The 13416-nt window shown below is 38.4% G+C and overlaps 2 protein-coding genes across 7 annotated transcripts in view; one reads left to right on the top strand and one right to left on the bottom strand.

Moving 5' to 3' along the window:
• The window catches only part of PACRG (parkin coregulated), a 215057-nt gene extending 212705 nt beyond the window's left edge, over positions 1-2352 (bottom strand). For 2 of the 6 annotated variants that reach the window (XM_071430465.1, XM_071430427.1), the window contains exons 1-2: positions 1974-2106; positions 1562-1747 (exon numbers count right to left, since the gene is read on the bottom strand). In XM_071430465.1, the coding sequence (XP_071286566.1) occupies positions 1562-1705 (144 nt within the window). In that variant the 5' untranslated portion in view covers positions 1706-1747; positions 1974-2106. The other 4 variants (XM_071430457.1, XM_071430418.1, XM_071430446.1 and 1 more) reach the window with 4 other exon arrangements.
• Positions 2353-2382: 30 nt separating this feature from the next.
• Positions 2383-13416, top strand: part of PRKN (parkin RBR E3 ubiquitin protein ligase) — a 674995-nt gene continuing 663961 nt past the window's right edge. The window contains exon 1 of the mRNA XM_071430404.1: positions 2383-2532. Coding sequence (XP_071286505.1) covers positions 2526-2532 — 7 coding nt within the window. The 5' untranslated portion in view covers positions 2383-2525. The remainder of the gene's footprint in view (positions 2533-13416) is intronic.

Here is a 13416-nt window from a genome sequence, read left to right as displayed (position 1 = left end):
TAGCTGCAAAGGCAGCAGATTTACCTGTATGCAGTTGCTTAATGACAGTATCACATGATTTAATGGTCTGTTCATGTTCAGGAAGTTAGAAATGCAGCCATAAAAGTTAATATTCTATAAATATTTAAAAGCAAACCTGAATTCTCATTAAACTCATAGTTAGTTATTTTCCTAAGTCACAGCTCCTTTTTAAAAATTAAATATGTATTTCTCAAACTCCACTGAAATGGCTGATTCTTCTAGATAAAACTGTCTTTTACATATCTACGTGTAAACAACCTAAACAACAAACAATATGCGCAAATATCCATTACTTGAATTTTTTCCAGAGAACAGGAAACATATTTTAAAAATTAATCCTAAAGGTTGCAGAAGTATTATAGTTCATTCCATGCAATGCTAGAATAAAAAAAAAAAAAAACCAAATCAAACAATCTTTAAAACAAAGGGATTATTTGGTTGTGTTCACCTTGTGTTTTTTTCAAGTAAGGTGAAATAGGTTGTAGTTTTACTAATTAGGAGAAAGTTTTCCAGGTATACAATTTTTACTCTATCTAAAATTTCTTTAAAGACATACTTGTTTGGGTTTTTAAGAAGATGTTCTTGCAGATAACATGATCAGGAAGACTGCACCAGGAAGACCACTTCAGCAAAACAAAGGGAAATAATGTATTTCATAACAGCTGTCAGAATACTCTAGATTTAAAAAAAAAACCCTTGAGGACTCAAGCCTTTGCTAACACCCTGAAGTATGTCCAAATGAAGAATACAATTCAGGAGTTTAGGCAGAGATGTATGGTAATATTACCTCATCCACTCACATGTTGAACATCTGTACTCTGTACCAGTTGAAGCTTTTTAACTCCTAAACTCTGATAAAGGTATACAAATAAAACAGTATAAAGAGATTTGAAGGGCCTTTATACTACTATTTTAACTTCCAAGCCTCCAAGCTCATTAGAAATTGTGACTGTTACTTGTTGGATCAATTTCTCTGTCTTTGAACTACAAGTCGGAGAACTAATGTTTGTTTGTTTAGTATTCTCCTAGATAGTGTGGAAGCTTTTCACTATTTTCCAAGCTTGTTTAAAAATATTTATCAATCTATTTCCCAGATCTCCGCCATCCTATGTCACATTCACATCCATTTCATACACTATGCCAGTGTATTAAAACTTTTGAGAAATACTGCACTACCACTTGACAGCATTTTGTTAAGTGGGATGCAGTAAGCCTCACGCACAATTCCATAGGCTGTCAGTTTACCAGGGTGTGCACTGCCAATACAAAACCATACCAAAAAAAAAAAAAACACCAAAAAATTTGTGGCACCAAATTAAAGCACTTGGTGAAAGCATCACGACTCCCACAGGCACAGAGAGTTACCTTGTGGTAATACTTCCGCAAAGCCTGAGGTTAATTTCAGGAACCAGCAAACTCCAGATAAGGTATTAGCAACTTGCACACCTTCCTGACATTTTTTATCCACAGCTCTAACTTGCTATGCCTCTTGGACAAGTTGAGTTAATTAGTATCACCTCTATGCTAGCAGCAAACATACCACGCTGTTTTTCATCATGGCTTTAATACTGAAACCCTCGCAGGGCTGTTGCTTGTCCTGCTGCTTGCCCTTCTTCTCCCGCTGCTGGGGCCGCCTGTCACCAGCGGGTTTTGAGGGGCCCGGACGTCCCTCCTCCATTACCATTTCCCCACCGGCGCCCACGACGGACCAGATGCAAATAACGGACTGGAAAAAACAAGCGAACATCAGCGTCCCGTGCCCAGCGAGTTAGGGCAGGCAGCAGGTGCAGCTTCGCTCCCTCCACATCCAGCGACACCCTCACACACGCGTCCCGCGCCTTCCCTGCCCCTCACAGGCCCCCTCTGCCTGCCCCTCGCACCTGCACCAAGTCCCCTTCTGCATCACCCCACCTCGTCCCCCCACTCCGCCGTGTCCAGCCCTTCATCACCACCTGATGTCCTTGTCCCCTGGGGAGTCCTCGCCCCCGCCCGCCCGCCCGCCGTTGCCTCCCTTGCGGCTCCGGCCCTGCGGGTCCCTCTCGGGCTCCGTTGGGCACCTGCCGCCACGCGAGGTCCCCCGGCCACGCGACCGTCGCCAGGCAACGCGTCAACAACCCGCCGGGGAAGCGGGACGGGAATCACAAATAACCCCGTCGGCACCGCCCGGTCCCGCACAGCTGTACCTACCCCCGGTGCACCGTACACCGGGGCGGCGGACAGCAATTAACAAGAAAATCATTAGCGGCGCGTGGGGGAAATGTGAGGCGATGACATGAGAAGAGCCGGTGCGGATGTGAGCTGTCCAGGAACTACGCTACCCAGAGAGCCCAGCGTGCGCCTCCACCTCCCTCGCTGAGGCGCATGCGCGTTGAGGGCCGGCCCACCCCGCCCGCATTCGCGCGACCCCCCCCCAAGGGCGGCTGCAGGGGACGTGCTGGAGCGGCGGGCGCGGCCGGCACGTGCGCGCGTCACCGCTCTCCTCTCGCGTGGCCGCGGCCGCCGCCATGATCGGTGAGTGAGCGCGGCAGGGAGCGGGGCGAGCCCGGATAAGGATCCGCCCTTTCCTCCCCGCCCCTTGCCTTCCGGCCTCCCCCTGCTGCCGCTGTGGCTGCTGCTGTTGTCGCCTCTGCTGCCTTGTCTGCGGCTCTGGGGGCGGCGGCGGTTGGCCCGGCTCCCTTCGCTTTCCCTCGGTCCCGGCCCGTCCACCCCGGTGCCTCGACAGAGCCGGGGCTGCCTTCGATCTGCGCCGACTGGTTAAACCGCGGCGGGGCCGGGCAGGGAACAAAGTGCTGGGAGGCGTCACTGCCCTCCTGTTTTACCCCCGCGGGAGAGGGGTAAAAAGGCTGGCCAGGCCTTGTGACTGAGGTCATTTTTAAATCGCTTTCTATTCCTTCTCAGTATATCGATTGTAAATGCTTCTTGGCAAGGTTTGTGTGATCTGGGAACTTTTTTTGGCCTTGCCAGCGTACATACGTGTTATTAGTCTGGCGTGGTACCTGCTGGCGAGCTGGAAAAGAAGAAACTTTTGACACCTCATGGTGTTGGGAGTGTGACCCTTTGGTCCTTGAGCTGGTTTCTGTACCCGTCCAGGGCTGGTGCGAAGCGTGACTCGGTTGTTTCAGCAGTGGGTTTTCTCTTCCTTGAAAGATTCATCCATACCTGGGGAGCTCAGAATTACAGGATCTGTTTTGTAACCTTCCTGTTACACATTTCATATTGCTTTGACCTTCTCAGTTTTGAGAATTATTTCAAGTAAAACCTATAGATTGTAGTGGATGCACATGCATTTTAGCAACTCTTTACTGTCCTCAGGCTTGCTGTTTCATCATCAGTATTGGTGTCATAGTTGCTGTTTACTCAAGATCTGATCAAGTTGAAAACCATGCATTTAGTTGTGAAAATATTTATTTTAAATTGAACATCTCAAAAGTTTCCAAGAATGCTCTGGGTCTTTAGGTATTCATTTTTTTTCAACAGTATATGATTGTAGGTGTATAGCTAATGTTCTTTCACCTTTGCTAAAGCTAAAAAGGTTATAATAAAATGTCCTGTATTTTCACTCTGTGTATATATTAAGTCAAATGATCTCTTCCTAGTTGTGGAATTTTTCTTACAGGACTTTGTCTTTTGAGCTACTTTTTTCTTACGTAGTAGAGGACATTTTAAATTGAAGGCTTGGCTTAAGGAAAGCACAGAGGGTCAGGTATTCCAGTGTTTTTATTTTGCAATGTCATCTGCTGATCTGAGGTATTGCTGTACTGTATAAAATACATGTGTTTGCAGAACTGCAGTGTGTGTTTGTTTTTGAATGCTTCAGAAAAGTAAGTTGAGTGTACCTAAGGGACTGCCCATGTGGTTACAGAGCTGATGCCTCTAGCTTCACACTGAAATCTAAATATTTACTAACTGCTCATGAATATAAATGTTATATGACTGAGGAATGATAATTTTATTTTCACTGTGGCAGACGGAAACTTTTGTGAATATTGATTATGAAATGTACAGACCGATTAGTTGCAAATTTAAAAACAGCTTTACATGAGTTGGAACCTGCCCTGGTTTAACTCCAGCTGGCAACTGAGTAGCACACAGCCGCTGGCTCACCCCCTCCTCCTCTGCCTAGCAGCAGGGTGGGGAGGAGAATTGCAGGCAAAATAAGAACAGTTTAATACTTGAAACAGAGTAATAAAAATACTGATGCTGCTAATGATGATGATAATAGTAATGAAGAGGAGAGAGAGGAATAAAAGCGAAGAGAAACAAGGGATGCAGAATAAAATGCTCACTGGCCAATGCTCAGCCCATCCTCCAGACCAACTTCCACCAGTTTATCTATTGGGCATGATCTGTGGTGTAGAATATCCCTGTGGCCAGTTTGAATCACCTGTCTCCTGGCCACACTCTCCCAGTTTCTTATGCATGTCCTCACTGACAGAGCATGGAAAACTGAAAAGTCCTTGATTTGGGCTCAGCGCTATTTAGCAACAACTGAAACATCAGTGTGTTACCAACATTATTCTTATACTAAATTTGAGATGCAGTATTGTACCAGCTTCTAAGTCAAATTAGAAGCTAGTACAATACTGGTCAAACTCTATCCCAGCCAAAATCATGACACCCTCCCCCACCCCCCAAAAACAAAAGAATTATCTTCAAAGTATGTGACATGGAGACCTAGTCCAATAGCCTGCTTTGAGACTTTCTGAAAACTCTCTTCTAAACATTTGCGAGCTGGGAATGTCCTAACAAAAATTGGGGCAGTAGGGCAAGGGTGAGATAAATAATCTGCCCATTTTTTAACCTGAGTATTCAAAAGAATTTTCCTATGAAACACATGGTATATTTTCCAAAATGTTTCACAGTTTCATATCTATAGAAGTGTCTTATGTCCTCATAAGTTAATGCCATAATATGCTTGTACACATTATAATTCCTTTAATTGATTTTATATTTTCTATCTTCTTTCTTTGTTCTCTTCATTTCTCACAGACCAGCTCGTATAGACTTGTGTACATTCAGGTTCCTTAAATGGTAATTTGAATCTGGACTGAGCTAGTTAAGTGACATAGCTTGTCATAGCTCTACTTACTTAGGGACATAGGAGGTTTGGGGAGTTGTTTGAGGTGGGTTTTTAAAGTTTATTTATTTTATTTGCTTACATTGGATCAGCTGAAAACTGGTGTTATTGGAATGGAAGTGACAATGTGACAATTGGCTGATCTATTTCTTAGTCAGCAGCCCTGGCAATAATGTCACATTCTTGAACACCTGCTCTGGGAAATAAAAAAACCAAACAAACCTGATTTTGAAGGAAGATCCTGGGACAGCTTTGTGGAATTTTTGAGAAAATATCTCTCAAAAAACAAAAAACCCAGGAGAAGGCCCTAAGATGTTTTAAAAATGTAGAAGATGGGCTCTATATAGTTAACAGTGGCAGTTCAGCATTTCTGTGGTGAATGAGAGATGAAGGTGGTGCTAGCGACAGGTTGCAAAGGGCTTTGACAGTGAAATATGATTCATCCAGCAGTAATCAAGTTAAGGGAGAATGGGAGCCTGGGTGAAAGTTTTAGCTATCTGGATGACCGATCACTCTGTGTTGCACCCTTTTTCAGTGTGTTGGTAATCTACTTTCTCATAAGTATTTCTCATTGGTATGAAAATAACCTTGGGGAAGCAAAATAAGAATAAGCCCTTTCAGAATTTCCCAGAATATGTACATGGTACTATTATAATAATGGTACTAAGGTAGCAACTAAAGGAAACATGGTTTAGAAGTTTTCTACTTAGATGTTTTGATCCCATGCTGCAATTTTGGGTATTTTTTCTTCTGTTGGCATTTTGGTGTTCTAATGCTATGGATACTTGGACTACAATATGGGAGTTACAGCTCAAGTTGTATTTCATGAGCATGTGGAATAATCTGGCTGATAGTTAGATTAAACAAAAACTAAACTTCAGAATAACAAAGGCTATTTGCATTTCAAATACATGACCTCTTTTGCTCAGTTTGTTTTGAGTCTTTTTCCCTTCTCCTAGGGTCACTGTATTGGACTGCTTGAACATAATAAAATAGTTTGTGTTTTACTGGAATTATATTTTAATGATTATTTTCCTACAAAATGCTTTGTTATTACTCTGTCAGCAAGGTGTTATAAAGTTAGTATCATTTGAAGTAGGATATCTTCAAAAGACAGCTGAATTTTGCTAGATATACATAAGCATTCTGGATTTTGTTGTTTCCATTAAGGGAGATGAGAATAATTTTTGCTTGGATTTCTTTTTGAAAGACAAGTAGTAAGGGGAAGGAAAAGTGGGGTGTGTCTTTTTGCTTGTTTGGTATTTTTGGTTGATTTTTTTTTTAATGATGACAAAATAACAGTATTATAATATCAAGACACTGGAGACTAACTAAGCAGGGGCTAAGGATATTCTGATGCAGTGTTTTGAATTTTTCAGATAGGGCCCTACAGAAAATTGATCTGGCAGTTTCTTTAAAGTATTGCCCATGCTTACTTGCATATAATGTAAATAGAGTATCCAATGCCCAATGCTTTGGTCCAGCCTATCTGTGCGATGAGAATGAAGTTGAGTTTCAAATTACACTCATTTTGAGAAAAAACTAGGAAAAGGCCTTTGCTAACAAAATATGGGAATTGAAAAAAACATATTTTGGAAAGTGTAACAGCAAATGCTACTGCTTAAGAGTCCTTGCTAAAGTAAAGAATGTCTTCTGTAGATACGTTTAAAGCTAAAGACATTATTTTATTCTGTTGTGGTAACATTGCTTCAAGAGGTAGAGTAGTTTTCTTATTTGGAAACACATGTATCCCCATTTACTGAAGTAAGTTAGTTGGGCTATCACACCCTGTATCACTGAACTCTCAGTTGTATAAATGGTCTGGCCATAGGAGCAAACGATACCAAGAATGGTGAAGGTTTTCCAAGGTGCTATATGTAGGAGAAGCCCAAGAGAGAATAAAATCATTAGTGGGAAGTTTGTTACTTTGCCAGACAGGTTTATGTAAAATAGATAAACTAAGTATTTTCCATCAATTGTGGTTGTTGCTATTTACTGTATATAAGTATTGTTGGACTGAAAATCAACTTCTAACACAAAATGCAGCCAGTGATATGAAGTTATCCCTTAAAAGAAGAAAAAAAAAGTAATGTAAGAGAGGGGCAGCTATATAGCCACAATTCACAGAAAGCCACTACAATCTGTCTCCACTTTGGAGATAATTTGTTGGCAAGCTTTACTTATATAATTGTCACTTGTTTCACAACCCAATTTCTTCTTTCTGAATACAATGTGGGTGGGGCATCTTGCAAATGTTTGTGCTTTATGAGGACTTCTAATCATTAAGTAACTAGATTTTAATATGTTCATTAAAATATATAATATTCTTACAATTTTTCAGTTTCCAAATGTTGTTGTTCAGGTCTCTCCGAGTCCTTCTGTATTTTGATCAGTGCTAAAGGAGTGGAACGATGGATGACCTTACAAAATAAGATAAAAATCCATCAGGTTTATCTGATGTACAAAAATGCATCAGTACCCTTTTGCCTGTTTTTATTTTTGAGGCTCGACAAGATGGAGAAAGAATTATTGTGCACTTTTTGAAGCAGACTGAAACCTGCCTGATTGTACTAAACTGGCTTGTAAGCAGTAGCTCTTGTGTTGCATCTCTTTTCTTAATCAGCACGTTCATGTCTACATTAGTATTGTTAAAGCTTGACCCAGGAGAAATTGTAGCCTCAAAGCTGTTTTTTGATGCATATGGAAATAACTGAAATATTTGCCATGATATTACAAATTCTCTTAAGATGACAAGAGACAAAGGATCATTTAAGTTCTTCAGCTATCACTCAAATATTAAATTTTATGATAGTGATCTTAAGGGTAGAAATAAATGAAGAATTAATCGTGCAACTGCTTTTTATTTCATGCCCTTGAGCAATTTGTACAGTGGTAGCTGGTATTTGTGCTGGTAAACATGCATATTTTCTTGAACAAGGCAGTTTTATTAATGATTTCTCATTAATTCAGACAAAAGATTGCATAAATAACGTGTCACAATTATGATGCATTAAGTTCACATGGTAGCTTTATGTGGTGTCTTTTTTACACTGTCTGTATGCCTATGACGAATAAGCCATAAAATCATCAGCAATTTCTTCTCCATATATCACAAGGAAGGCATTGGCCTTCCAAAACAGTGGCATCATAAATTATGTGCTTCTGAGAAAATAACTCTCCTAACTGTTTTCCTGGTTTTTTATTTCTAAGTAATTTCTTTTTTTTTTTTAATGTCAAAAGCTTGCTCTTGGACTTCAGAACTGTTTGAGGCTGTTTGCAGAATATAACACCTCTATTCATGCTAGCAATTTCAATGATGGAAATTTTAAAACTCTGACTCTAAAACTATTCAAAAGCTTTCATGACCTCTGATGATCTCTGAATTTATAATATTATATGTCAGTATTTTCTTTTCCATTTACCTTTGAAAGAGGGAAAACAAGGACAATGATATATACATATCTAAAAAGTATGATGGGTCATTGCCCATTAAACATGTCCAAAATAAATTGTTTGGATCCTGCAGTTTTTACCATAACTCTTGACTGTATTCCTGTTCTGATTGTTGAGGAAGACTTGATTTTCTATCCTTGTCTGGTTTGAGCTAAGTTGAAATTATGAAAGGAAGGTGGTTACCAAATGAATGTTTTCAACAAGTGCCTTGCTATTAATGTCTTCCCTTTTTAACCCTGATTTTGGAAATCTGACCTATGGGATTGTGTGTTTATTTTATGAATGTGTCAAAAGTTCTTGTGCACTAAGCTTGCTTTTGATGACATAGAAGGGCACTGAAACAAATTCATTTGCAATTGTAAATTGTTTGTGATACGTAAAAACTACAAACAAAAAAAGCAAAGTTGTCTTTCCAGCAACAAAAATGTTCCTGCTTTGTTCACCACTATTGTGATGATCAGTGTGAGTATTGTTTTGTTAAAAGTAAAACTTTTCTATATTATGATGTAGTTTCCATACTTCCTTATATTTGTTTGGTTTGGTTTGGTTTGGTTTTTTTTCAGTGTCTTCCTGTCTGTGCTACTGTTTTCTATATCTTTCGTTTAGCATTTCTAAATGTCTTGCTCAGTGATGAATTTCCACTCTTAGTTCACTGATTCCTTTTTTTTTTAAATTAAATTTAGCCAATAAAAATGTCTTGTGTCAGATCTAATACTTCAGATTTAATAACTTTCAGTGTATAGAGCTAAGGATATTTAGCTAAATTCACAAGAATAAGAATCACAAAAAACTGAGATGCCTGGGCTTTTTTAGGCCCATTGTGTGAGCTATTTCTCTAAGACATCCTTTCCATCAGAAGAAACATTTAGACCCTCAAAGTTCAAGGAATAGTGTTTAGCTGCTTTTTGTCATAATGATTTTACATGTGTGTTTTCATTTTTTTATATGTGCCAATCCAGTAATGTTTTGGTAGTGTGCTTTGATGTCATGGAAAAATTATGTTCCATTTTTTTCATTGGTATTAAACTAAAGGACTGTTCATGATGGAAATAAAAGTGGTTTGTATTGGACATCATATTGCATCTCTGGCATATGGTTCTCCTTTCAATTTTAATTTTTTTTGATGAGCTGAAATATTTTTGGTACACTTATGTTTACATTTTATCCCTTTTCTGATGCAGTGTCCTCTGTGGAATACTCTCAGTGGAAACATATGTTCAGAACTTCAAAGTAATTACACTATTACTAAAAGCTTCATAATTAGATTACTGAAACTAAATGTTGAAAAAATTTGATTTTGTTTTATCCAGTCATATCAATTTCATTCCAATCTGCTTTTTGCCTGATTGAAGCAACATGGTAGGACAAAGTCAAAGCCTGAGTAGAATTTCTTAAGTCTGGCATAGACCAGTTCCTGAAGAAGAAAAGGGAGCTTAGAGCAGTGCTTAGTCAGAGCAAGATTAAAAAAAAAAGAAAACATATCCTGCCATTTTAACAGTAAATTTTTAGCGGTAGGTACCTCTACTTGGCAAACTGGATTGGGATAATTCAAGCATGAGCTTCTCTCTCTATATAACTGACCCTATTTCTCAGCAGTAATGGGTCCCGTTTGTATCTAAGCTACTTTGTTTACAAAATATTGCCCTAATTGCCTGTTATCTTTCTTTAGGAGTGAATTTGTTGCTGTGATGAAATGGGTGTAGCTTGTATTGAAAAAAGCTGTTTACTGCCAGGAAGAGTTCAGGGCTACAGGCTAAGATATTGATGCAACAACATCAAAAACAAAACAAAAAAAAAAAACCCAACCCAACAACAAAAAACCTAGTTCTTTCATTTTGCTCTAGTGCAGTTTGGGTACATTACCTTAAAAATACTTAATCAGATGTACAAGAAGTCATTAGAACCTGTAACTATAGAACTATACCTCATCTACCTTCTTTTTTTTCTTTTTTTTTCTTTTTGTAGCTCATCTGGAAAATACAGGGTCTTTTAAGAACAGGAGATGTTATCTTAATGATCCTGAACAAAAACACTGAGTCTGTTAGGTCTCACAAGGCCCTGGTGTATTCGTCTGTTGACTTACTTCATATTTTTTCTTCCAGCTGTATGAAGCTATAGGCTAACCTTTAAGTTGATTCTTTTTTACTCACTTTACATAATTTTAGAATATTTTATTCACACTACCTCTGCTGCTGTTTGAGATTTGGCTTTAGCCTGGTGTGTGCTTTATGAAAGCAGTTGGTGTTCTGAGGCACATAAATTCAAAAGTTGGTTAGTGATTAATGATCTGAATTTTTAAATTTTTGTGGTTTGTTTTCATAGTCTACTTTTCATTCTACCTGTCCTTATTATACACAATGAAATAGCAGATGAAGCTGAAAAGTACAGCTTTCTTTTACAGTACTTCTAACAATTTCCATTAGAATTATCTTGTTGGAAGCAAATATCCCATCTGGTTTACTTGTTAACACAGCAAAACTCCATAGTGAGCTGTGTGCTGGAGCCTGGCTGAATTCCATACACTGAGACTCTTGGCCCTAAAGCAAGATGAGCACAATCTGTTTCCCTTATTTCTAATAAAGCAAAAGCAGAGTTTTTTCATTTGCTTCTTTGTTGCATTATGTTTACATTTTATGCCTCCCTTTCTTAGAATAGCTGCTTTCCTGCTGTTATCCTTTTTTTTTTTTCATTACAGGTAAAATGAAAACACATTACAGCCTTAGTAGAGTGCTGCTCTGAAATAACATTAAAACTCAAAATTTTCAAGTATGGGATGGTGCTTTGGCCACATCAATCTCATAAAACACCTGAAGCTCAGGATACTGTCCCTTTTGCAGAGATTTTGAATTCTTGGGTAATATCCTGATGGAAAGTCATGTAACTTGCATTAAAGTGAGCATGCTGTTTTGAGATACTGGCTTCTTAAAATTGTGTCATGAATACATCTGTGATGGTTTTTTTTATTCTCAGTTGTGTAGAGTTTTACATTAAAAATGCCAAGTAACACTCAAATACTACAAATAATCCTTGTTTGTGGTATAAATTGTATTTGGTGACAGACTTAAAATGTTTCTCATGTTGTACTTCATTTCTGAAAGCCTGGCATTTCCCTTCTTTCATCTGTCAGTGACAACAGTTGCAACATATGCTGTCCATTCCTGATTTTTCAATATTAAGAACTCAGTAGTTCTTTTTAATGTAAATAAAATAGAAAAAGTTACGCACTCTCAATGGGGAATAGTAGAACTATTGCTGTAATTCAGGTAAGAACCTAAGCTGTCCTTGTGTAACACTGTGTGCAATGAGTATTTAGTGTCAATTCCTGATTCATTTAACATGTGTCATTTTAGAACTGTTCATATAATCAGTTTCCTGAACTAGGAAAGCAGAGAGTGGGTTACAAACCAATTTAGGATACAATTGCAACATATAAAAAAATGCGATAGTTGATTTCATGTGAATAAAGCTTTTGAAATTTAGTTCAGTTCTATACACGAATTAAAAGAGGCAGCCCTTTGAGGATAAGGGACTGTGCACAGGGAGACTTTTAATTTACTTTGCCAATTGTGCAAAGGGGACATTAGGATAAAAAAGTCAAAATGTGTGGTTTCTTGTTCATTTAATCTACATGAAACTGTTGTCCATATATACTTGCTGTGTTGTTGCTAAAGAATCAGACTGTTAACAGTGATGTTGCAGTCAAGTAAGACAATGCTAATTTCTTAGAAGGAAAGTTTGGATCACTTCTATTGGTTTCCAACTGGATTTTAAAAAAAAACTATCTTAGAAGAAACAAGTGACTTTTTGACAAGGCTTCTCAACTGTTTCCTCCATAAGACAGTAATGAAATTCTGTTTATCCTTGGCGTTTATGTCAGAAAACACAACCTTCCTGGGCCACTGTGTTACTGAGTAGGGAGGGAGAGAGAGAGAGATACAGAGTGAGAGAGAGAGACACCAGGGAATAGTTACTGTGTAGATGATACAGAATCAGTACCCAAAAGCCTGACCTTCTTTTATTTTCCCCAACATTATCAGGACTAATTCATCTAAAGTTTGTCTTTAAAAGTTATGGAGATAATGTATCTATGGAATGATGATACAGCCACAAAGACAGCCTCCTTTCTTCTATTTTGAAAGTACAGCAGTGAACCACTTAGGCCAAACGCACCTCTGAGACTTTGCCTTTTCAAGCTTTTTATCTGTGTTGGAAACTGACTGCAAGTTACAACAAGCCACTCACTAATACCTTATTCTCAATACCAAAATGTGGTTGGGGGGAGGGCAGGGACAAGGCAGTTAAAACACTATGTTCTCTTGTTACTTTAAAAACTTATAGATGGATTTTGAATTTTCATACAACTAGCATTTTTGTGCATAGGGCATTATTTCACTCAGAGAGCAGACTAAGCTTTTGAAGTGGACTTCCTTTCTTTCTACACCAGAATTAATTAAGTTTGTAAGGATGAAGCTGTTTTTCCATGGTGGTTTACTGACGCATCAAAGCTAATTTTGTTCCATTGAGTAAATTACAAAATAAGTGTGTAGTCCCTATCCTAATGTGTTTATATTGAAGGCCATTTTTTCCTGAATCTGTCCATCAAGTTAGCCATGTGCGTTGAAATCCAAATGTTACTAATACATGACATAATTCTGTAAGAACCATCCATTATGTGACCATGAAGAATGAAGTCTTGTGGTCTTTATGTATCATAATTGGTGTAAGTAACTGCTTTATTAGTAGGTATTCTTTACTACAGTGAAGAGTGTTCCAATTCCAAATCATAATATTTTTGCAACATAAATATGTTTAATGGGATATACTTAGTTTAATCCTTAATTGAAGTAAAATATTCTTGTTAAAAT

Source organism: Agelaius tricolor, unplaced genomic scaffold (genome assembly GCF_023055355.1).
Source record: "Agelaius tricolor isolate 1412-34295 unplaced genomic scaffold, bAgeTri1.0.p SCAF_1, whole genome shotgun sequence".
NCBI classification, from domain to species: Eukaryota; Metazoa; Chordata; class Aves; order Passeriformes; family Icteridae; genus Agelaius; species Agelaius tricolor.
This window is presented reverse-complemented; position numbering and strand designations above follow the sequence as displayed.